Here is a 24,507-nt window from a genome sequence, read left to right on the forward strand (position 1 = left end):
CAGTTGATTAAAGTTATCCTACTAAATTAACTTCCTCCTTTCCCCTCCTTCCTTCCCTCCCCCCTTCCCTTCTTCCTTCCGTCCTTCTCCCTTCCCTCCTTCCTCCCTTCTCCCTTTTCTTCTTTCTTCACTTCCTTCGTCCCTCTCTGTCTCCCCTCATTTTTCTCTCTCTCTTCCTTCTTTCATTCCTAGGATGTTCCCACAAAATTGGTGGCAAAAGCTGTTCCCTTGCCTATGACTGTCCGTGGACACTGGTTTTTAAGCCCAAGAACTGAATATACAGTAGCAGTGCAGACTGCCTCAAAACAAGTTGATGGTGATTATGTTGTGTCTGAATGGAGTGAAATTATAGAATTCTGCACTGCAGGTAAGAGAACTAGTTACAAATACAGAAAAAACTTTAATTGTTCTGGGAAAGCTAATTATAGAAAAATATTTCCTTTTTGTAATTATAAAGTGATATATATGACATTGGTCATTTTTTGCATTGTCAGTAGCATTGTGTAACAGGATAAACAATGTTGTATTGATTGGAGGAAGCTGAAGTTCTCACTAGAAAAATCTGAGTAATGGCTTCAAATCACTTTTTTTCTATATCCATAGTTTGATTTTTTCAAGATGAAAGCTATGCAAATAAAAAGGTATGCAGTTTGAAAATATACTCAGCATATTTTTTAGCTTCATTTTGAGAGAGACAGAGCTTTTTTCTTCTTCTTCTTCTGTTTTTTTTCCTTTTTCATTTTCACCAGTACTGAAAGATAAAAACTAGGAAAATCCTTCTTTAATTCAGGTGAATGGAGGCAGATCTCAGTGACTGTCCCTAGCAGAAATGTTACTAGATTTTTCACTGGAGTACTAGAAGACCTTAAGAAAATCTGCATCTAAACTAGTGTCCTGTATACATATGTGTGTCTTTGCTTCACTCGAAAGTACCTCAAAGCCATTGTTTTGGGAGGTTTGATGTGCAACTGAACCTTAATATTCCATTAGATTGGAAACATTACCATTCATCTCACTCATTTATCCATTGTTTACTCATTCCTTCAAGAAACAGTCATTTATTGAGCACTTCAGTGTTAATGGGATACAAAGATATCTCTACCTGAGTACTCCTGTCATCCTTTCCTTTTGTCTTTTAGAAAGAAACTTTGTTTCCTCCTGTTCATCAAGATGACTGTTTCCTATAAAAACTTATAGAGAGAGGCTGAATCTACAAGAAACTTAAGCTGTTCAAAGCTCATGTTTATCGGAATAATTTACAGACTTTTCACATAAGCTTTATCAATAACCTTGACTCTAAGTTTTGATAAAGCTATTTTGTATAAGTTGACTTTTAATCTGAACATCAAATTCATTCAACATTAATTAAGCCCATACTGTGAGCTAGGCACTGTACAATGTATTGGAAATAAAATAAAATAGAATGCCACAGGCTAATCTACTTCTTTTCTAGCCTATGACAGGGTTTAAAACCCTGTGCTTATCCCAATCTTAAAATGCTAATACTTACCATAATAAATCATTATTGTACATATATTTATCTCTTCTCTTAGATTGTCAGTTCTTTGCAAGGAATAATAATATCTTTTTTATATTTTAACTTGATCATGTAATTTTGCATAGTACCTTTTACATCATATGTTCTAATCTCAGTAACTGTTTATTGAGCCAATGAAGCAGTGAGTAAGCAAACTATGTTGCCATGAACAATTTAACTAGGTTGCTTCTGTTTAGAAATTCTTACTAATCTTTATAGGCGAAAATGTTTCCCTAGTTTCTGGTGTAGGAGTTAGACAGCAATTCTTAAACAACTTTCAAAACAAAAAGTGGGTTTAAAAAAAATCAGATTACTTTAACAGGTGCTTTAGAGTTTCAAGCATCTTGTGTACCCAAGTCTTATGTACTCGTTATTATTTTTGCTATCCAACTTTTCTATTGATTACAGATTATAAGCTTCTTTTATTCAGTTTATCAACTGGTTGAAGAAAAGCTAGTATGGTGCTAATGGATATTACTTGGGTTATGAAAATTTATTTAACTTAATTTTTGTTTCAGTATCTCTAATTTCAAAAAATGGAAAAATGCAAGCAAAGGTATTCTAAGAAACAACCATAAATCATAACAAAAATATTTTTGTAGAAAGAAAAATGTGCCACACAGACAATGAATATTTTCTTTTTTAAATGGAATTTCCTATTTATTAAGTTGAATTCCCTAAAGGTGAATTTTAATAATCTTCAATTTATTAAATATATGGTTGGTACTTTTGGTGCAATATTTTTAATAATAGACTTTTTTGGGTTTTTTCCAGACTATTCAAAAGTTCATCTAACACAATTGTTGGAGAAGGCTGAAGTGATTGCAGGACGCATGCTTAAGTTTTCTGTTTTTTATCGTAATCAGCACAAAGAATATTTTGACTATGTTCGGTAAGATTCAAAAATATATAGTGATTTGTTTTACTAAATATAGTTTCAAATTCTAGGCTCAGGTTTCCCTTGACTCTAGTTTTGTCGAATAGCAATTCTAGATTTCTTTTCAAAATAACGATACGGAATTTTATTTTCCAGAAAAATTAAATAGAAAAAGATCATGAGATTTTTTTCTATTTCACTTAGATTCCTTTCCATAATCATTTGTAATACCAGTTCCTGCCCGTTTGACTAGAGGATCTTAAACCTGTGGTATTTAGATTGATGAGCATTTCATGTACACACTCGTCCTGCTGTCTGCATCATACTGAATACTAATTTTTTCCTCTTTTCATGGGTCTTTTTAAGACATTGAAAACGAGAGGATAAAAGAGTGACTGTTTAATGAAATATTATGGTGAATCAGGTGGGATTTGCAGACTTCTACCTAAGTAGAAATCTTTTAGCTGTTGTATTAGTGTGTTTTTCAGGCTGCTGATAAAATGTACCCGAGATTGGGCAATTTACAAAAGAAAGAAGTTTGTTGGACTTACAGTTCCACATGGCTGGAGAGGCCTCACAATCATGGTGGAAGGCAAGGAGAAGCAAGTCACATCTTACATGGATAGCAACAGGCAAAAAGAGAGCTTGTGCACAGAAACTCCCCTTTTTAAAGCCATCAGATCTCATGAGAGTCATTCACTATCATGAGAACAGCACAGGAAAGATTTCACCCTCCCCATAATTCAATCAACTCCCACTGGGTTCCTCCCATGACATGTGGGAATTGTGGGAGTTACAATTCAAGATGAGATTTGGGTGGGGACACAGCCAAAACATATCAGCTGTTATCCTGAATTAATTATCATGAGGATAATCTCCTTTGTTTACTTTTAAATTCTAGTGATTTTACTAGAATTTCTAAGATAGCCTATGTTTATCCCTGGAAAGCAGTTCCTGAGAAGTTAAAAGAACTCTATCCTGCAGGTAGTTTTTATATTTACAGCACTTTCATATTTGTAGAAGAAAATTTGAAGAGAATAAATAGCCAGATGTCTTAGTCTCAGTAAGGCTTTTAAAATGGCAAATGCTATATAGGTTGTAAAACTTCTTATGCAGCATTCCCTATAATTTATCATTTTAAAAGCTTCACTTCAGACTCTAAAGAATTCTTAAGTTGACAGGACTATGTATGAAAAATATTTAGGAAACTTTGTTGTTCTTTGTATTTGTTTGTTTCATACTTCTCTAGTTTCTCTTAAATGAAGACCATGGTTCCAGACTTAAATCAGCTTCAAGCTGCAGAAAATGCAACAGGAATCAGAGAGAGAAGAACACACATAGACATCTGTGTTCTTCAAATTAAGTACTTAGCAATAGAATGTATTTTTATATATTTTGATGGTGAAAAAATATTCCTGCCGTTTGTTTGAATATCTTATAAATACAGAGTTTAGTCCTTCATTTTCTCAATTGGTATATACCCTAGAGTCCATATATTTCCTGGTAGATACCATTCACCTAATTTAGAGAGTACAGACTGATAGATATAAATTATTGTGCTCGTCAGTTGTGGATTGGCAATGACCATATAGACTTAGCAAGGAAGGTGTTTCTTTATACAAATGCTCCTTGACTTGTGATGGGGTTATGTCCTGTTAAACCCATTGTAAGTTGAAAATGCATTTAATACACCTAACCTACAAAATATCATAGCTTAGCCTAGCCTCCTTAAACATTTTCAGATAACTTACGTTAGCCTACAGTTGGACAAAATTATCCAACAGAAAGCCTATTTTATAAAAAAAAAAAAGTGTTGAAAAGATCAACATTCAAAGTACAGTTTCTACTGAATGTGCATCATTTTCACACCATCATAAAGCAGCAAAACAACATGGCACATGGATACCTATGTAACAAACCTGCACATTGTGCACATGTACCCTAAAACCTAAAGTATAATTAAAAAAAAAAAAATTGTAAGCCAAACCATCATAAATCAGGGACTGTCTGTATTTGTTATGCATAAAATTTGAAAACAAAAAAACCCTCCATATTTCTATTGTCTTTGGTAAGAAATACATCAAAAGAATAAATAATTACATCTTTGATTTTAGGTTTATATTCCTGGAACACCTAAAATATCTATTTTAGGTGGCCACTGGAGGGCAGTATCTCTCTGTGATTTTTCTCTGTCCCTTAGGTGGGAACTGGCCTTTGTTTTTAGGTCCTTTAGTAATCTAAAGTTTGCTTCCTCTGTTTTCAAAAATGCTTCCAATTAAAAAAAAAAAAAAAAAGAGTGCCTAGAAAATGGATAATTAGTGTGTATACTGCATGATTTTACTCCCAGCTACCAGTATGAAAGCTGTGTTTACTAACAAGAAAATTTAGCTTTGTTAAGTTTTCCATAATGATAATTATAAAATCCATGTAAAATATGTCTTGGTGCAGTACGTGTAAATAAATATACTTTCCACAGTGATATAATTTTTCAACATTGCTTTTTTTTTTTTTTTTTTTGAGACGGAGTCTTGCTCTGTCACCCAGGCTGGAGTGCAGTGGCGCAATCTCGGCTCACTGCAAGCTCCGCCTCCCGGGTTCACGCCATTCTCCTGCCTCAGCCTCTCCGAGTAGCTGGGACTACAGGCGCCCGCCCCCACGCCCGGCTAATTTTTTTTTGTATTTTTAGTAGAGACGGGGTTTCACCATGGTCTCGATCTCCTGACCTTGTGATCCACCCGCCTCGGCCTCCCAAAGTGCTGGGATTACAAGCGTGAGCCACCGTGCCCAGCCTCAACATTGCTTTTTTAAGAAGCCTTATTAAAAGTAGTAGACATTAATTCCATGGATGTTGATTTTCTTTTTGTCATTAGGTCTAATTAAGACACATTTCCTTGATTAAAATCCATTTTAAATATCATCTTGTTATTCAGAATGCTTGAATAGAAAGGAAACTTTCAATTACTGGATAAACTTTCCAAAGTTTATAATCCATTTTAAATTATGAAAAACTGGATAAATTCTTACTCAGTCCATAAGAAATGAACTCATTTTGACCTCTTCCTCTAGAAATGAATTCCTAAATGAACATTGCTTTCCCATACTCCAAATGAAAACACCACTTTCTCTCTTACCTCTTGTTCATATTCACTAGGGTAGTCTAATTGTCCTTAAAACTCCTTTTATATCTAAAGGGTTTCAGGAATTCACTGAGATTGGTAGACATGTGTAGGAATTCCTCTACCTCTGGTGTCAGATTGTATATCCTCAAAGTGCAGGTTCTAGTACACATTTTCTGTTTATATATATGTTGCTGTTATTATTTCATGTAATTGCACTTATAGATCCATGTAGGACACATATCATAGATATTTGGATTTTGTTAATGAGAATGTAACAAGGGCGAGAAATTTTGAACAGGGACAAGATGGAGTAGATACTCTTTTCCTTATTTCTCCCACATCTATCTATTGTTTACTCATTCACTCAAGAAACAGTCATTATTGAGCACTTCAATATGTTAATGGGATACAAAGATATCTCTTTTGTCTGTGCCAATGAGCACAGACAAAAAAGAAATAACACCAGAAAGTATGTTCTCTTTACCCATAGGATTGGGAAAGAGACTGAGATGTCTTTGAATACAGAAACCTTTTAGACAATAACCACCATACCCCAGGCAAACAGTACAGGAAAAACAAACAAACAAACAAACAAACTGTAGTCCCTCATGTGCCAGCCAAGGCTAAGTGAGGAACCTAGACCTCTGTCCTCTGACATCTGTAAGGGGACACCCTTCTCCCTCCATCCTCTGCTAGGGTGGTATCAGAGAAGCCTGAATAGGGAGCCTGGATTTTCCACCACTGCCCAAAGAAAATGAGGCTTGCCCTCATAGTGTGTGAAGCCACATGTCAAGTACTAATGAGACACCCCTTCTCTCTCTGACCTAGAGTATGTTAGCACAGGCTTAGTGGGAGCCTAAACTCCTACCTCCTCCAAGTAATAACCGACCCCCCTACCCTGTGTCACCGGAGACTGAGTAGGAAACCTGGACTTTTATCCCCATCTGACATTAATGAAGTGACTACCCCATACTCTTTACCCACTGGTAGATAGTCAAGAGGAGGCCTGCTAAAAATACTAGATTTAAATATGATCCAGAATATAATAACATAAAACTTAAAATGTCCAGGATACAGATGGAACTCAGGTATCACACCAAGAACCAGGAAAATCTTAACCTGAATGAGAAAAGATGATCAAAGATACCAAAACCAAAATAATGCAGATCTTGGAATTATCTGACAAAGATATTTAAGCAGCCACCATAAAAATGGTTCGAGAAGCACATACTAACACACTTGAAACAGATAAAAATGGAAGCAGCAAAGAAATAGAAGATATAAAGAATTAAATGAAAATTTTGGAACATAAAAACACAGTACGTGAAGTCAAAAGCCGGATAGACTCCATGGATTCCACAGCAGATTCAAGAGGACAAAGAGAAAAAAATCAGTAAACTTGAAGATAGAATAGAAATTACTCAAATTGAACAACAGAGATAAAACTCACTGAAAAAAATGTATCAGTCTTATGGACATGTGAGACTATAGCAGATCTAATATTCATGTTGTTAAGAAGGAAAAGAGACAGGGTGGGGCTGAAAAAGTATTCATAGAAATAATAGCTGAAATGTTCCCAAATTTGCCAAACAACATAAACATACAGATTCAAGCTGAGAAAACCCTAAATGGGATAAACCCAAAGAAATCCATGCCAAGATATATTACAAACTGAAAACTGCAGGCCAAAGGAAAAAAAACAAAACAAAACATTGAAAGTGGTGAGATACAAGACACCTTATGTATAAGGAAAAATAAAACAATTTGAATGACATCATCATCAGAAATTACCTGGCAAAAGAAAGTGACACAATATTTTCAACTGCTGAACGAGCACTGTCAGCTGAGAATCCTGTATCCAGTGAAAATATCCTTCAACAATAAAAGGGAATTAAGATATGCTCAGATGAAGGAAAACTAGGGGATTTGTCAACAGCATATCTATCTTAAAGGAAGTTTCTGAAACAGGAAGTGAGGAAATAATAAAAGAAGGAACCTTGGAACATCAGAAAGAAAAAAGAAGAACAATACAAGTCAAAGTATAGGGTCACATCCAAGATATCACACATTTATTTGTTGTATTTCTTTATTCTCTTAACTGTGACAATTTTTTGGTCTTTCCTTGAATTTGCATTTTTAATAAGCTCCCTAGGTGGTTTTCAGGTGGTAGAATTTGAGACCCATTGCTGCTAAATTCAGAGGCAGATCCAGGCATTTCACTGACCCATAAACTTTTTTTTTTTTTTTTTAACAAGAGAAAACAGCAACATATTTATTTAATCAAAGTTTTGTGTGCCATAGGAGCCTTCAGACAGGCCGTTTAGATTCTTCTTGGCCTCTCTGTGTAGCTTTCCTTTCCTCTGAGTATAGGGTAGAACACTTGTCATGCGAAAGTCTTCAGCACAGAAGGAAGAATTTTAGAGTGACCATTTTAGGTTTTGTGGCTTGCTTTGGGAAGAAGAGTTCTAGTTTCTGTGAACCTTGGGCAAGAGGAATTTTGTCTCCTGTGACTTGTTTTGGGAGAAAAAAAGAGGCTGAGACACCTTGCTTCTGAGACTCGTCTAGTATCCAGTTCAAAATACTCAGCATACCAAGGTACTATAATTGGGAGTATTGTGTTCCAAGCCATGACATAGTTAAGAAAGTGTTTTGGTGCATAACATTTCTGTATTTGAGTATCTCACATAAAACAAAGTCTGAACATTTCTGAGCTATAATTCTATCATCTATAAAATAGAATTAATTATATAAAGCACACAGAATCGTCATCAAAATCAAATGAGATACCATAAATAACCTGTTTTTGTATATTCCTTGTTGCAGAGGAGACACATGTATGTGTGGGTAGGTGTATATATCTGTGTATGTGTGTCACAATAAACAGATTTTTTTTTTCAGTTATTAGACTTTAAATTTTTTGTTTTGTTTTGTTTTTTATTATACTTTAGGTTTTAGGGTACATGTGCACAATGTGCAGGTTTGTTACATATGTATCCATGTGCCATGTTGATTTCCTGCACCCATTAACTCGTCATTTAGCATTAGGTTTATCTCCTAATGCTGTCCCTCCCCCCCTCCCCCCACCCCACAACAGTCCCTGGAATGTGATGTTCCCCTTCCTGTGTCCATGAGTTCTCATTGTTCAATTCCCACCTATGAGTGAGAACATGCGGTGTTTGGTTTTTTGTCCTTGCGATAGTTTACTGAGAATGATGTTTTCCAGTTTCATCCATGTCCCTACAAAGGACACGAACTCATCATTTTTTATGGCTGCATAGTATTCCATGGTGTATATGTGCCACATTTTCTTAATCCAGTCTATCGTTGTTGGACATTTGGGTTGGTTCCAACTCTTTGCTATTGTGAATAGTGCCGCAATAAACATACGTGTGCATGTGTCTTTATAGCAGCATGATTTATAGTCCTTTGGGTATATACCAGTAATGGGATGGCTGGGTCAAATGGTATTTCTAGTTCTAGATCCCTGAGGAATCGCCACACTGACTTCCACAATGGTTGAACTAGTTTACAGTCTCACCAACAGTGTAAAAGTGTTCCTATTTCTCCACATCCTCTCCAGCACCTGTTGTTTCCTGTTTTTTTAATGATGGCCATTCTAACTGGTGTGAGATGGTATCTCACTGTGGTTTTGATTTGCATTTCTCTGATGGCCAGTGATGATGAGCATTTCTTCATGTGTTTTTTGGCTGCATAAATGTCTTCTTTTGAGAAGTGTCTGTTCATGTCCTTTGCCCACCTTTTGATGGGGTTGTTTTTTTCTTGTAAATTTGTTAGAGTTCATTGTAGATTCTGGATATTAGCCCTTTGTCAGAAGAGTAGATTGCAAAAATTTTCTCCCATTCTGTAGTTGCTGTTCACTCTGATGTAGTTTTTTTTTTTTTTTTTTTTTTTGAGCGGAGTCTCGCTCTGTCACCCAGGCTGGAGTGCAGTGCACGATCTCGGCTCACTGCAAGCTCCGCCTCCCGGTTCACGCCATTCTCCTGCCTCGCCTCTCCGATAGCTGGACTACAGGCCCCCCCTACGCCCGGCTAATTTTTGTATTTTAGTAGAGACGGGGTTTCACCATGGTCTTGGTCTCGATCTCCTGACCTCGTGATCCGCCCGCCTCGGCCTCCCAAAGTGCTGGGATTACAAGCGTGAGCCACCGCGCCCGGCCGGTAGTTTCTTTTGCTGTGCAGAAGCTCTTTAGTTTAATTAGATCCCATTTGTCAATTTTGGCTTTTGTTGCCATTGCTTTTGGTGTTTTAGACATGAAGTCCTTGCCCACGCCCATGTCCTGAATGGTATTGCCTAGGTTTTCTTGTAGGATTTTAATGGTTTTAGGTCTAACATGTAAGTCTTTAATCCATCTTGAATTAATTTTTGTATAAGGTGTAAGGAAGGGATCCAGTTTCAGCTTTCTACATATGGCTAGCCAGTTTTCCCAGCACCATTTATTAAATAGGGAATCCTTTCCCCATTTCTTGTTTTTGTCAGGTTTGTCAAAGATCAGATAGTTGTAGATATGCAGCATCATTTCTGAGGGCTCTGTTCTGTTCCATTGATCTATATCTCTGTTGTGGTACCAGCACCATGCTGTTTTGGTTACTGTAGCCTTGTAGTATAGTTTGAAGTCAGGTAGCGTGATGCCTCCAGCTTTGTTCTTTTGGCTTAGGATTGACTTGGTGATGCAGGCTCTTTTTTGGTTCCATATGAACTTAAGTAGTTTTTTCCAATTCTGTGAAGAAAGTCATTGGTAGCTTGATGGGGATGGCACTGAATCTATAAATTACTTTGGGCAGTATGGCCATTTTCACGATATTGATTCTTCCAACCCATGAGCATGGAATGTTCTTCCATTTGTTTGTATCCTCTTTTATTTCATTGAGCAGTGGTTTGTAGTTCTCCTTGAAGAGGTCCTTCACATCCCTTGTAAGTTGGATTCCTAAGTATTTTATTCTCTTTGAAGCAATTGTGAATGGGAGTTCACTCATGATTTGGCTCTCTGTCTGTGATTGGTGTACAAGAATGCTTGTGATTTTTGTACATTGATTTTGTATCCTGAGACTTTGCTGAAGTTGCTAATCAGCTTAAGGAGATTTTGGGCTGAGACGATGGGATTTTCTAGATATACAATCATGTCATCTGCAAACAGGGACAATTTGACTTCCTCATTTCCTAATTGAATACCCTTTATTTCCTTCTCCTGCCTGATTGCTCTGGCCAGAACTTCCAGCACTATGTTGAATAGGAGTGGTGAGAGAGGGCATCCCTGTCTTGTGCCAGTTTTCCGAAGGAATGCTTCCAGTTTTTGCCCATTCAGTATGATATTGGCTGTGGGTTTGTCGTAGATAGCTCTTATTATTTTGAGATACGTCCCATCAATACCTAATTGATTGAGAGTTTTTAGCATGAAGGGTTGTTGAATTTTGTCAAAGGCCTTTTCTGCATCTATTGAGATAATCATGTGGTTTTTGTCTTTGGTTCTGTTTATATGCTGGATTACATTTATTGATTTGCATATGTTGAACCAGCCTTGCATCCCAGGGATGAAGCCCACTTGATCATGGTGTATAAGCTTTTTGATGTGCTGCTGGATTTGGTTTGCCAGTATTTTATTGAGGATTTTTGCATCAATGTTCGTCAAGGATATTGGTCTAAAATTCTCTTTTTTGGTTGTGTCTCTGCCTGGCTTTGGTATCAGGACGATGCTGGCTTCATAAAATGTGTTAGGGAGGATTCCCTCTTTTTCTATCGATTGGAATAGTTTCAGAATGAATGGTACCAGTTCCTCCTTGTACCTCTGGTAGAATTCAGCTGTGAATCCATCAGGTCCTGGACTCTTTTTGGTTGGTAAGCTATTGATTATTGCCAAAATTTCATAACCTGTTATTGGTCTATTCAGAGATTCGACTTCTTCCTGATTTAGTCTTGGGAGGGTGTATTTGTCGAGGAATTTATCCATCTCTTCTAGATTTTCTAGTTTATTTGCATAGAGGTGTTTGTAGTATTCTCTGATGGTAGATTGTATTTCTGTGGGATCGGTGGTGATATCCCCTTTTTCATTTTTTATTGCATCTATTTGATTCTTCTCTCTTTTCTTCTTTATTAGTCTTGCTAGTGGTCTATCAATTTTGTTGATCTTCTCAAAAAACCAGCTCCTGGATTCATTAATTTTTTGAAGGGTTTTTTGTGTCTCTATTTCCTTCAGTTCTGCTCTGATTTTAGTTATTTCTAGCCTTCTGCTAGCTTCTGAATGTGTTTGCTCTTGCTTTTCCAGTTCTTTTAATTGTGATGTTAGGGTGTCAATTTTGGATCTTTCCTGCTTTCTCTTGTGGGCATTTAGTGCTATAAATTTCCCTCTACACACTGCTTTGAATGTGTCCCAGAGATTCTGCTATGTTGTGTCTTTGTTCTCGTTGGTTTCAAAGAACATCTTTATTTCTGCCTTCATTTCATTATGTACCCAATAGTCATTCAGGAGCAGGTTGTTCAGTTTTCATGTAGTTGAGCGGTTTTGAGTGAGTTTTTTAATCCTGAGTTCTAGTTTGATTGCACTGTGGTCTGAGAGACAGTTTGTTATAATTTCTGTTCTTTTACATTTGCTGAGGAGAGCTTTACTTCCAACTATGTGGTCAATTTTGGAATAGGTGTGGTGTGGTGCTGAAAAAAATGTATATTCTGTTGATTTGGGGTGGAGAGTTCTGTAGATGTCTATTAGGTCCACTTTGATTAGAGCTGAGTTCAATTCCTGGATATCCTTGTTAACTTTCTGTCTTGTTGATCTGTCTAATGTTGACAGTGGGGTGTTAAAATCTCCCATTATTATTGTGTGGGAGTTTAAGTCCCTTTGTAGGTCACTCAGGACTTGCTTTATGAATCTGGGTGCTCCTGTGTTGGGTGCATATATATTTAGGATAGTTAGCTCTTCTTGTTGAATTGATCCCTTTACCATTATGTAATGGCCTTCTTTGTCTCTTTTGATCTTTGTTGGTTGAAAGTCTATTTTATCAGAGACTAGGATTGCAACCCCTGCCTTTTTTTGTTTTCCATTTGCTTGATAGATCTTCCTCCATCCCTTTATTTTGAGTCTATGTGTGTGTCTGCACGTGAGATGGGTTTCCTGAATACAGCACACTGATGGGTCCTGACTCCTTATCCAGTTTGCCAGTCTGTGTCTTTTAATTGGAGCATTTAGCCCATTTACATTTAACGTTAATATTGTTATATGTGAATCTGATCCTGTCATTATGATGTTAGTTGGTTATTTTGCTCATTAGTTGATGCAGTTTCCTCCTAGCCTCGATGGTCTTTACAATTTGGCATGTTTTTGCAGTGGCTGGTACCGGTTGTTCCTTTCCATGTTTAGTGCTTCCTTCAGGAGCTCTTTTAGGGCAGGCCTGGTGGTGACAAAATCACTCAGCGTTTGCTTGTCTGTAAAGTATTTTATTTCTCCTTCACTTATGAAGCTTAGTTTGGCTGGATAGGAAATTCTGGGTTGAAAATTCTTTTCTTTAAGAATGTTGAATATCGGCCCCCACTCTCTTCTGGCTTGTAGAGTTTCTGCGAGAGATCAGCTGTTAGTCTGATGGGCTTCCCTTTGTGGGTAACCCGACCTTTCTCTCTGGCTGCCCTTAACATTTTTTCCTTCATTTCAACTTTGGTGAATCTGACAATTATGTGTCTTGGAGTTGCTCTTCTCGAGGAGTATCTTTGTGGCGTTCTCTGTATTTCCTGAATCTGAATGTTGGCCTGCCTTGCTAGATTGGGGAAGTTCTCCTGGATAATATCTTGCAGAGTGTTTTCCAACTTGGTTCCATTCTCCCCGTCATTTTCAGGTACACCAATCAGACGTAGGTTTGGTCGTTTCACGTAGTCCCAAATTTCTTGGAGGCTTTGTTCATTTCTTTTTATTCTTTTTTCTCTAGACTTCCCTTCTCGCTTCATTTCATTCATTTCATCTTCCATCAGCGATACCCTTTCTTCCAGTTGATCGCATCTGCTACTGAGGCTTCTGCAATCTTCACGTAGTTCTCGAAACTTGGCTTTCAGCTCCATCATCTCCTTTAAGCCCTTCTCTCCATTGGTTATTCTAGTTATCCATTCTTCTAATTTTTTTTCAAAGTTTTTAACTTCTTTGCTATTGTTTTGAATTTCCTCCCGTAGCTCAGAGTAGTTTGTCTGACGCCTTCTTCTCTCAACTCGTCAAAGTCATCCTCCATCCAGCTTTGTTCCGTTGCTGGTGAGGAACTGCAGTCTGACAGGGACATTTAAGTCTCCGGAATTTCCTGCTGACTTTTTGTTTGTCTGTGCCCTGCCCCTAGAGGTGGAGCCTACAGAGGCAGACAGGCCTCCTTGAGCTGTGGTGGGCTCCACCCAGTTCGAGCTTCCTGGCTGCTTTGTTTACCTCAGCAAGCCTGGGCAATGGCGGGCGCCCCTCCCCCAGCCTCACTGCCGCCTTGCAGCTTGATCTCAGACTGCTGTGCTAGCAATCCGCGAGACTCCGTGGGCATAGGACCCTCCGAGCCAGATGCGGGACACAATCTCCTAGTGTGCCATTTTCCAGGCCCGTTGGGAAAGCGCAGTATGAGGGTGGGACTGACCCGATTATCCAGGTGCCGTCTGTTACCCCTTTCTTTGACTAGGAAAGGGAACTCCTGTCGCTCGGGCTGGGAGCTGGAGACCGGAGCTGTTCCTATTCCGCCATCTTGGCTCCACCCCCTCACAATAAACACGACCCATAAACTCTTTAAGAAGCACGTTGACTGGGGGAACTTTCCCTTACTTGAGTAGTAGCTTGAACTTTGCTTCCCAAGTCATGCTGGTCAGGGACCCAGCAAATAAATAAATAAATTAATTAAATTAATTAAATAATAGAAGGCATACTTGGGGAATTCTGGAGAGAATTTAACAAAACTACCCCTCATAGAGGTGTAGTCAGGGTTAAGGTAACAAATAGGGGATGCTAAAGTAACCAAGAACTAGCACTAGCAAGAATTGAAAAGTTTTACTCTTCATGGGAATAAAAGGGAGTAGGAATTCATCCAGCAGTAGCAGTAGTCAGAGATATATAGTTTTGAAGAACCCAGCCCTGCCAGAACCACAGTGCCCTGAAGCATGGAGGAAATACAGGAAGACATATCCAAAGCTTTACCTCCTCCTACTCTATATATGCTGGTGCCTCACATTGGTAGAACTGAAATGGAAGTGGCCAAGGGATAAGGAACTGAATGATAGAGTCCCAGGCCACAGTGGAAGACTGTGGTGGAGAATGAATGGATCTGGGGATGAGGTAAAGGGGGAATAACCAGCACTGTTTTAAGCAAAATGCCAGAGAAATAACCTGATTACTGTCCTTGGGTTAAAAAGCCAAAACAAGGGCTGAGCGCGGTGGCTCATGCCTGTAATCCCAGCACTTTGGGAGGCCGAGGTGGGCGGATCATAAGGTCAAGAGATCAAACCATCCTGGCCAACGTGGTAAAACCCCGTCTGTAGTAAAAGTACAAAAATTAGCTGGGCATGGTGGCACATGCCTGTAGTCCCAGCTACTCTGAAGGCTGAGGCAGGAGAATTGCTTGAACCTGGGAGGCAGAGGGTGCAGTGAGCCAAGATCGTGCCACTGCTCTCCAGCCTGGCAACAGAGTGAGACTCTGTCTCAAAAAAAAAAAAAAAAGCCAAAACAAAACACTTTTGTGCCAGTATAAATGGACAGCACTCATTTTATGACTAAATCTATCATGCTTTAAAGAAACATTCAATATATTTAACTAACCAATACCTTTAGTTCAGTTTTCTCTTCAGAAAGCCACTTCTGAAACCTAGTTGGCACTTAATGTATGTATGATTATACCTGTAAGGTTTCTAATTCCAGTTTGATTTTTCTGGCCAGGAAATTTACATTATTATGTTAATTTAATACAAAGTCTCCAAGGCTTGTAGCAGATCATCCTTACTGTAAGGTCAAAGCTAGACTACAGCCATCTGTAGGTAATATGTCAAAAGATGTTGTCCCCTTATTCTGATAGTAGGAGAGGTATTCAGGCCTTAATTTAGATGTTTGACTTTTAGGCCATTCAAATATATAAATCAGTGGACTTACCACTATTGTATTAAGCAGTGACCACTTGTTTTCTCTTGCAGAGAACATCATGGGAATGCTATGCAGCCCTCTGTCAAGGATAACAGTGGTAGCCATGGCTCTCCTATCAGTGGAAAATTAGAAGGCATCTTCTTCAGCTGCAGCACTGAATTCAATACTGGAAAGCCACCCCAGGATTCACCTTATGGAAGATACAGGTTTGAGATTGCCGCAGAAAAACTTTTTAACCCCAATACTAACTTATACTTTGGGGACTTCTACTGTATGTACACTGCTTATCATTATGTGATTCTTGTTATTGCTCCTGTGGGATCACCAGGAGATGAATTTTGTAAGCAGCGCCTTCCTCAACTAAATTCTAAGGATAATAAATTTTTGACCTGTACAGAAGAAGATGGGGTGCTGGTTTACCACCATGCCCAGGATGTCATTTTAGAAGTCATTTACACTGACCCTGTGGATCTTTCTCTGGGCACCGTGGCAGAAATCACTGGTCATCAGCTCATGAGTTTGTCTACTGCAAATGCAAAGAAAGATCCCAGCTGCAAAACCTGTAATATCAGTGTTGGACGTTAATGCCCACTTTTCTTACTCAGTCCCTTTTCCTCCCTTAGGAGCATTGGTCCTCTGTTGTCCATTTCCATCACCAGATGTTTTCCACTGAAGCATGCACATGCCACTGTCACCAAAAACAAACTACCACTTTCCAAATTTCATTCAGAGCCATTTTAGTGTTTTCCTATTCCCTACCCCTGCCACTACTTTCAATGATGAAATACCCTAAGTAAGTTCTCCTTTTGACACTTTATTGCCTAGATGCTGCAATGTTTTTATGTTTCCTTTACGCCAAACATAACAAAACAGTTACATAGACCGCTTTAGCAAAGTACACAATAATGGCTTATAAATGGTGTTTAAATATGCATTCATTTTAATCTACTGAACAAATATTGGGATAACTCCAAACCGCATGAAAGGGTGTAATTGCAGCATGAGTTAAATCTTGACGCCTAGAATTGTCAGCACTTCCAACTTCTTGTTTGACAGTGTTATTTATGTTATTTATATTAGCTAACAGGAAACAACTACTGTGTTTCAACATAATAAATATAATAGAAAAATATTTTATTTGTATTGTTGTATAAAATATTTACAATCATATAGAATATATAGAGTTACATTTTAATAGCGATTGCGTACATGTCACGAAACCATTTCCCTTATCAAAGATGTAATTTGTAAACCTCAAATAGTTGTGTATCTGTCCTGTTATAAGTAGATGACTTCAATTAAACAAATTTATGAAGGACATTATTCTGATTCATAAAAGTTAAGTTAGTTATAAAATATTAGGTAAATACAGAGAAAACAATAAGCCTCTGAAATAAATAAGTCTGTTTCTGAAATAGTCAATAGCCTTCCCATCCAAACTATAAGAGAATGTGAATTTCTTCAACATCATACTTAAACAAACATTACAGAAAATAGAAATACAAACAAGGTTGGTACATGAGAGAAAATGTTGACCTTTTACTTCCTTTTACAAAAATGAAAATAATAAACATGTTTTAGTATAAAATAACACAAAATTATATCCACTAAAGTTGATGAACCAAATAAATATTCTGGCTTCTCTTTCAAGGTATCAGGGCAAACAATTTCCGAACGTTTCATTTTGTACAGAAGGACGAATAACTACAGCTCATGGGAAATGTTTTCACTTTACAAAGTATAGATGTTGGAACATTAAGAAAAATGTATATTCCCAATGAAAAAATAGTTATATCATCTTATAGTAAACCAAAAGATTAGCAATAATACTATGGACACATTAGATTATATACTGCAGACACATATCTATCCAAAATACCTATTTTAAATTTTTAATACAATATTTTATTTTAATATAAACATCTGTCAGTTATAGACAAAGATAATAATTCACAAAGTACATGCTATCAGAATGAACTTTGGTAACCAGAAATGTAAAATTTCAAATAACAGATAAAATAATGTGTTATTTTTATAGAGAAATAAAAATAGCAACACAATCTAGTTTATTTTAGGGTACTGAGAGCCTAGCAGACTTAAAGGACAAGGTAGTAAATGTTTTATCATCACTCAAAAATCCATTATTAGAAGTTTCAAATAAATTACTCTCTTGCTAGCTGTATTCCTTCCTACTTGAAAAGCGAATTTCTTTTCCTCCTCTGATTGATTTTTTAAAATCATGCTCTTTTCCATACAGCAACATAAACAGTCTTTGGATACTAAATAAACTTGCCCTAACAAGTGTCCTAGCTATGTTATTTAGATTTGATAAAATATTAGTCATTTTTTAAAATACTTGTATTGACTATGAGTTTTCTGCTTGGCATGGAGGACACTGAATTTTTTCCCAATTATATGGCTACCTCTTGTATTCTTCCCCGTGTTTAAATCCCTTCTCCTTGTATATAATTAAACGTGCTATTCCTTCTTAAAAACAGCTAATACTACCACTAAAGTGCTTCCATTTTCATTGTGTCAAAAGTACTTAGCAAGGATGGCAGAAGAAAATAAACTTTACTTTATATCATGGGTGAAAGTGATCATAACATTTCCTGAACCTCAAATAGTTTTGGCTACATCTTGCTTGCTGATGAGGACCTCTAATAGTCTCAGTTTGGCTTTTATGTGCTTATATTCATAATACTCATCTGCCATTGGTATCCTATCTTCCTTTTGTGGACTTCTGCAAAACAAAAATACATTTGTTAGTTCACAATGAATCAAGTCATTATGTAAATATTCTTTTATAATTCATACATGAGAAAGTATACTGTAACAGCTTCCACTTGGTTTTTGCGTCATGTCTTCTTTTCCTTCCCTTTCACCTTCATTCACTCCTTCCATGTGTTACTAAGTTTCTAAATAATAGTGACCTTTGAAAACGTGAATGTCATAAGTGTTTTGCAAATATGTGGTTTAGTGCTTAGACTTACAACAAAGGGGTCAGTGAAAAGATCTAAGGAGAAACAAACAAACAAACAAGAAACAGAACTTTCAAGGCAATCTTTGTCCAGTCATTCTTCCATTATCTGCCACAGCCCTACACCTGTACAAAATGATCAGCCCTAATACAGTTGTTAAAAATATTAACCTGAATATACTACAGAAGTTTCATTATAAAAATAACTTCTTATAAACTTATGGTAGCAAGAAAAGCATTTAGGGTCTGTCTTACAAACTTGAAACGTTTCTAGATTTTCTTGTAATTATAATACCTGTCTCTGCTAATATATAGTAGAACCACTGAGCTGTTCCTTGATTGAAGTAATTTACAAGAGTCTAAATTGTGGTGGTTCACTTCTGTACACTAATTCTACTAAGGCTAGACATGTAACAATGTATAGATTTTTATACATATGCAGCATACTCTATTTACTTAGAAGAATAACTTGGTAATATCAGGAGTTAAAACCATTTGCCTTCTCACAAAAATATGTTGTCAGGATACGTTTTCTAAAGGGAAAAATTGTGACAGGGTCTCAGGGGGCTCTTGTTTTCTTAGTTAATAAGATAGCCAATCGTTTTGAAAACATTTCCACCCATGACTTTGAAATTCAAGGGGTAGAGGACACAGATATAGTCACCACAATTACAACTAAATATAACCACAAGTATTCTCTAATATTAGTATGGCTGAAACCAGGTAAATAGCATATATTTAATGTTTTATCTTTAGCTCCCTTCTATTTTTCCCAGTAGTGATAAAGAGAAATTTCTCTCTCTTACCAAATAAAAAACAAGCTAATCTACACAAATTAAGAATATAGTATCTACTTGTATTTCAACCCTATTTATTGCCCTGCAATTTCTAGTACAGAACTCAGAACAGTATACAAATCCATAGACAGCATTCTTCTTAACTGTTGTCTAAATTATATAACATAAATCCTTTGCCTCCATTCTGTGTTATGAGTCAAACTTATCATAGCTGGATGTCTGAATACCACCTTAATTTGTATAACTAGATCTAAGTAAAGAAATTGTCTAATTATTACAGAGAAACATTAATAATCAATTATGTAATTTTCCCTAGTTTTGCATATTCTATTTTGGCTAATAAGAGTGCTTTGAGGCCGGGCGCGGTGGCTCACGCCTGTAATCCAAGCACTTTGGGAGGCCGAGGTGGGCGGATCACAAGGTCAGGAGATGGAGACCACCATGGTGAAAGCCAGTCTACTAAAAATATAAAAAATTAGCCGGGCGTGGTAGCGGGCGCCTGTAGTCCCAGCTACTTAGGAGGCTGAGGCAAGAGAATGGTGTGAACCCAGGAGGCGGAGCTTGCAGTGAGCTGAGATCGCGTCACTGCACTCCAGCCCGGGTGACAGAGGGAGACTCTGTCTCAAAAAAAAAAAAAAAAAAAAGAGTGCTTTGACAAGAATGAAAAGTTTTGCCAAGTCTTTCCTGAAGCAGTTTCTCCATTATATAAAACATACTAAAGTGCTTAGCACACTTCCAGGCTCATAATTATTAATAATAATGTAATATCTGTATGAGTCTCATGCCTCTTGTATGGCAAATATTACCAAAAACATTTATAGTGCCTTAAACATTTTAGTAATCCATTTGCGTGGTTATTTTACCTTATGGATGCTTAGGCCTTCCCAATAAAATGTCTTAGATAAACAAAATTAAGGTCCATGTTTCCTAGCCATTCAACTGTTTGATTTTAGTTGTAAAAGATCATCACTTGTGCATTTAGTTGAAATATATCACCACAAGGGGGCATAAAACCTCATAGCCAAATACAGACTTATCTGAGGTGGGTTTAAGACTCATAGGTGCAGTGGAACACTATACATAGAACATAACTAACTTCCCTGTATGACAAAAAGCATACCAAGTGACACTGCAGATCCACTAGGCAGGACTAGTAGCACACTGGGAAGTTCTCAAACTCCTTACGATAGATTCCTGAGTTCAAATTGCTAAAAAATATAAATTTATTCAGGGAACTCAAATTTATGAAAAGAGTGTACGCACATCTTAAAGTGTCATTTCTCATATGTAATGACTGTTTAGATTTAGAATATTTGATAACATCTCCACAAATATTTCCCTGAATGAAAAATTCCCATAGAATACCTTTTATCCAAAAGAGGCAGAGATCAGGAACTTTATAGTGCAAGTCACATATTTACCCAAAGTATAATAATAGCAGGCAGTCCAGACAGACAAAGTTACTACTCCAAGGAATGTTTTACAAGGAAAGTTACATGAACATTTTATAAAAGAAAAAAGTATGGAAAAGGAAAAATAATAACAAATGCTTTATATTCTAAATTTATGAGTCACATACCATTTCTCACTAGATTACTTAACATCACCAAAAAGGTAAGTTGGACTTGTAGCAATCAACTTGAAAGGAAGATTCTAAGTAGAAAATAAGTTGTTACATCTGTATTGGCTGAATGCAAAAAGCTTTTCACTCAATAGGTCCAGTCCTAAAGAATATCCCTGGTAGGCTAGAATGGAAAACCTGCCGGGGACTAAGAGGTAAGTAGACCACACATGAGAGTTTCAAGGTGCTTTTGGAAAATAGCCCCTTTCCATCAGGACAACCCTCAACCTGCTGAACTGAAAAGTCAAATACAATACCTAAATGGAGAGGAATACAGAGGAGCCTGTGTAGCACTAATGAGTTTATGAGTTGAATAATGAGTTTAATCTCATTTCATCTACTTAATAACTTGTGGCTTTGAGAAAGTTACACTCTTCATTTATTTATTTTTGTAAAGATTTATATCCTACATGACAGCTGTAGCTTCCCAAAGTATCCCAGGAATCCAACCATTTCAGCTTATAAAGTGGGAACTGAGGCTCAAGATAGCTAAGCAATTTATCTCTCTTCCAAATTAGATCAATAACCTTATCTCTTGATTATATATGTAATTTTGTTGATGATACACCAAAAATTAGAGGAAACTAATAGAGTGTATAATGAGACTTGGGTTGACACAGAAAAATAGAGCACAGATGATACAGCTAACTATTTAAGGAGTAGAAAGAATGACTGAATTTTTGATCAAGTCTTGAAATCAAATAATTAGGGACAGATCCTGACTTTTAAGGAAGACATTTAAAGCGAATAAGGAATTATTATTTAATAAAGTAGAGAGTAACTTGTGGAACTAAGAAACCAACAACAAAGCAGTTATGTGGGCTAAAAATATCAAACAGATTTTTTAAAGGTTTAAATAAATTCATTTATTTATGATGAGATTTATTGTGCAAAGTTAGAGATTTTTTGAGTTTATCCTCTATTTTTTACAGATTGCTATCATACCTGACAGCTACCATGTCCCATAAAACATCCCTAATACTGGCACTATTTGAATGTTGCATTGGACAAATCCTGAGTCTAAGCCAGTGTGGAAATTATATACATTTTGTAAAAAGTCACCATTCCTGCAAAAAATTGCAGCTCATTTTTAACAGCAATTCTCTAGGAAGTATTAGCTTTAAAAATCTCTCTGTCCACACATACCTTCCTGTTTGTTTAAAAAACTGTTCTTCAAATTCTCTTAAGGCTTTCCGCAGTCTCTTCTTGTCAGCCCTAGTTTCTCGGAGATGGTCAAGAAGTACAGGCCTATATAAAGTAAAATATTTGTCATTACTGGGCACTGGCATAATTGAGAGATCATCATGAGCAGATTTATCTGTTCAGCCAAAAAAGCATCTATCATTGAAAAGTGTTCCAATCATAAGAGTGTCTTTTGAGTAAATATGACACACATAGAGCCTGACCATAGGCAAGCACATAAGCAGGGAAAATTACCTGATGGAAAAAATATCACAGGATAGGGGAAAGGACAGACAAGAGGCAAGCAGATTGATGGAATCCACTGAAAGAACTGGAAAGGGTAACAGCAATATAGGTGGATGAGGGAAGGGATATTTTGAAGGAATACTCATCAGCATTTGGTGATAGACTGAACATAAGAGATACAGAGGAATAGCTTTTAAAGAAAATTCTATTCTTAATCTAGAGAAATAAGTGTGGGAATATTGGGAGAATAGCAAAACCCTTGTGAATGAAAATAAGACCCAGAAGAAAGCTATAGTTACAACATTGCAAATTCTACTCACTTCATTCTACCAAGATGAGAGAAAAGTCATATACTCTAGAGCAGGAATCTGGTATATATACACAAGCATACCCAAACTCCTGTATGGTTTCAGAGATTCTGTGAACTTGAAATTATATATGGGCATTTTCTTAAAACGATTCTATTGGTTTCAAAAAGTCCAACACCCCTTGAAAAGTTAGGAATAACTGCGTTAGAACCACCACCAAAAAAAGGATTTTCTGCTTGCTTTCTCTGACAGACACTTCTGTCAACTTAAATTAAATTAAATTAAATCTCATAATCTGGGCTTTAAGATACAAACCAAAGAAGGCCAAATTATCATGAGGAATGCCAGCTACTGAATAATGATAATAATAATGATAATGATAATGTTAATGAAAATCCAAATGGCTTATATCTGAAGGGCTATTTATGAGACAAAGGACAAGTCATTTGCTTACTACCAAGTGGATTTCTAGTGGAAAAACTATCTCATCTAAATGTAAGAGACTAGGATAAAGGCCCTGAGAACTGTTGACCCACCCCTTTGAGTCCAGCATTTTCAAAGGCCAGCTCTGATTCATATGCTGGTATCAGACCAGAAGGAGTTAAGAGGAGACTCCACACTTAGGATTCATACTCACATGGTAGCCTCATGTAAATTAGACATGGAGAGAGCTGGTGGTTTTACTTCTTTCTTTTCATCTGGTAAAAGGGCCCTAACAGGCTCAGTCTCATTAGAGTAGGTGAGGTGGTCACCAACAGGAAGGTGAGATGCTGGATCTGGCAAAGAAGGTTGTTGGCTTCCCTGTGGACGGTCTTCATCAGAGTCCTCTTCCTCCTGCTTATCACAGACAGAGTTAAAGAAAGAAAGTCATGTAATATTCAGTGCCTCTTGAGGAAACACAAACAGGAAGGGGAACTATAAATCAATGCCATGAAAACCAGTAGGTGACCCATGTGCCTGCTGAGAACTGGGATGGAAGCAACCAAGAGGAGCTATTCCTCAGTTTCATTAAAAACCTACAGAAGTTAATGAGCAAAAAGGCAGCAGCCATGCTGGGCTAAAACACTCACCAAGTTCATCTGTGTCTTCTGGGCCAATGAAGGCACAGACCATTAGGATATGGTCCAGTCTGGACTATACTACCAAGTGGTTCCTCCCTTTCACTCAGACCTTCTGGGTTCCAGCTTAATACTTGTGATATGAGTTAAGATGAGGTGGACTACAGACAACTTTTATCCTCCAGAAATACCCCAAGTCAGGTCCCAGTGGGGACCAACATTCGGATACAGAGGATACTCAGAAAATTGACAAGTTCAAGGGAGAGCTATTCGAAGGCCAAAGCAAAGTGGGGTTCCTCCTCAACTGTTCTGATAATTATTATCACAACTAGAAGATTCTCTTGCAAGAAATATAAGAACCTTACTACATTTTAAATTATGCTTCCATAAAGGGAAAATTCCAAAGACTATGAATTATTATTCTCTTAATGTCTTTAAAAATGTGGAAGTATAATTTGTCTCAAAAAATTATGGAAGTATAAATGTACTCAAGCATACTTAAATTTATATTTGTTAATATTTATTCTTTTTTATATTGATATCTTGAACAAGTAACTGTTTTGATATTGATGGAGCAGGATTTGTGATGCTTTTCTAGTTCTGTATTCCCATAAATCATTCTTTATTAAAAGTAGCCTAATTCAATTTCGGTACTCATATTTTCTATTGAAATAAATCTTCTCATATCTTGT

General features: G+C 37.0%; 2 protein-coding genes across 13 annotated transcripts in view; one reads left to right on the forward strand and one right to left on the reverse strand.

Moving 5' to 3' along the window:
- The window catches only part of PHYHIPL (phytanoyl-CoA 2-hydroxylase interacting protein like), an 81,154-nt gene extending 63,021 nt beyond the window's left edge, over window positions 1-18,133 (forward strand). For both annotated transcript variants that reach the window (XM_003258248.3, XM_003258249.4), the window contains exons 3-5: window positions 193-367; window positions 2,312-2,429; window positions 15,674-18,133. In XM_003258248.3, coding sequence (XP_003258296.1) covers window positions 193-367; window positions 2,312-2,429; window positions 15,674-16,208 — 828 coding nt within the window. In that variant the 3' untranslated portion in view covers window positions 16,209-18,133. The remainder of the gene's footprint in view (window positions 1-192; window positions 368-2,311; window positions 2,430-15,673) is intronic.
- Window positions 16,737-24,507, reverse strand: part of FAM13C (family with sequence similarity 13 member C) — a 116,549-nt gene continuing 108,778 nt past the window's right edge. For 6 of the 11 annotated variants that reach the window (XM_012497048.2, XM_003258245.4, XM_003258246.4 and 3 more), the window contains 3 exons: window positions 23,395-23,594; window positions 22,168-22,269; window positions 16,737-18,366 (listed from right to left, as the gene is read on the reverse strand). In XM_012497048.2, coding sequence (XP_012352502.2) covers window positions 18,243-18,366; window positions 22,168-22,269; window positions 23,395-23,594 — 426 coding nt within the window. In that variant the 3' untranslated portion in view covers window positions 16,737-18,242. The remainder of the gene's footprint in view (window positions 18,367-22,167; window positions 22,270-23,394; window positions 23,595-24,507) is intronic. The other 5 variants (XM_030798800.1, XM_030798799.1, XM_012497047.2 and 2 more) reach the window with 1 other exon arrangement.

This window comes from Nomascus leucogenys, chromosome 18, assembly GCF_006542625.1.
Source record: "Nomascus leucogenys isolate Asia chromosome 18, Asia_NLE_v1, whole genome shotgun sequence".
In the NCBI taxonomy this organism is placed as follows: Eukaryota; Metazoa; Chordata; class Mammalia; order Primates; family Hylobatidae; genus Nomascus; species Nomascus leucogenys.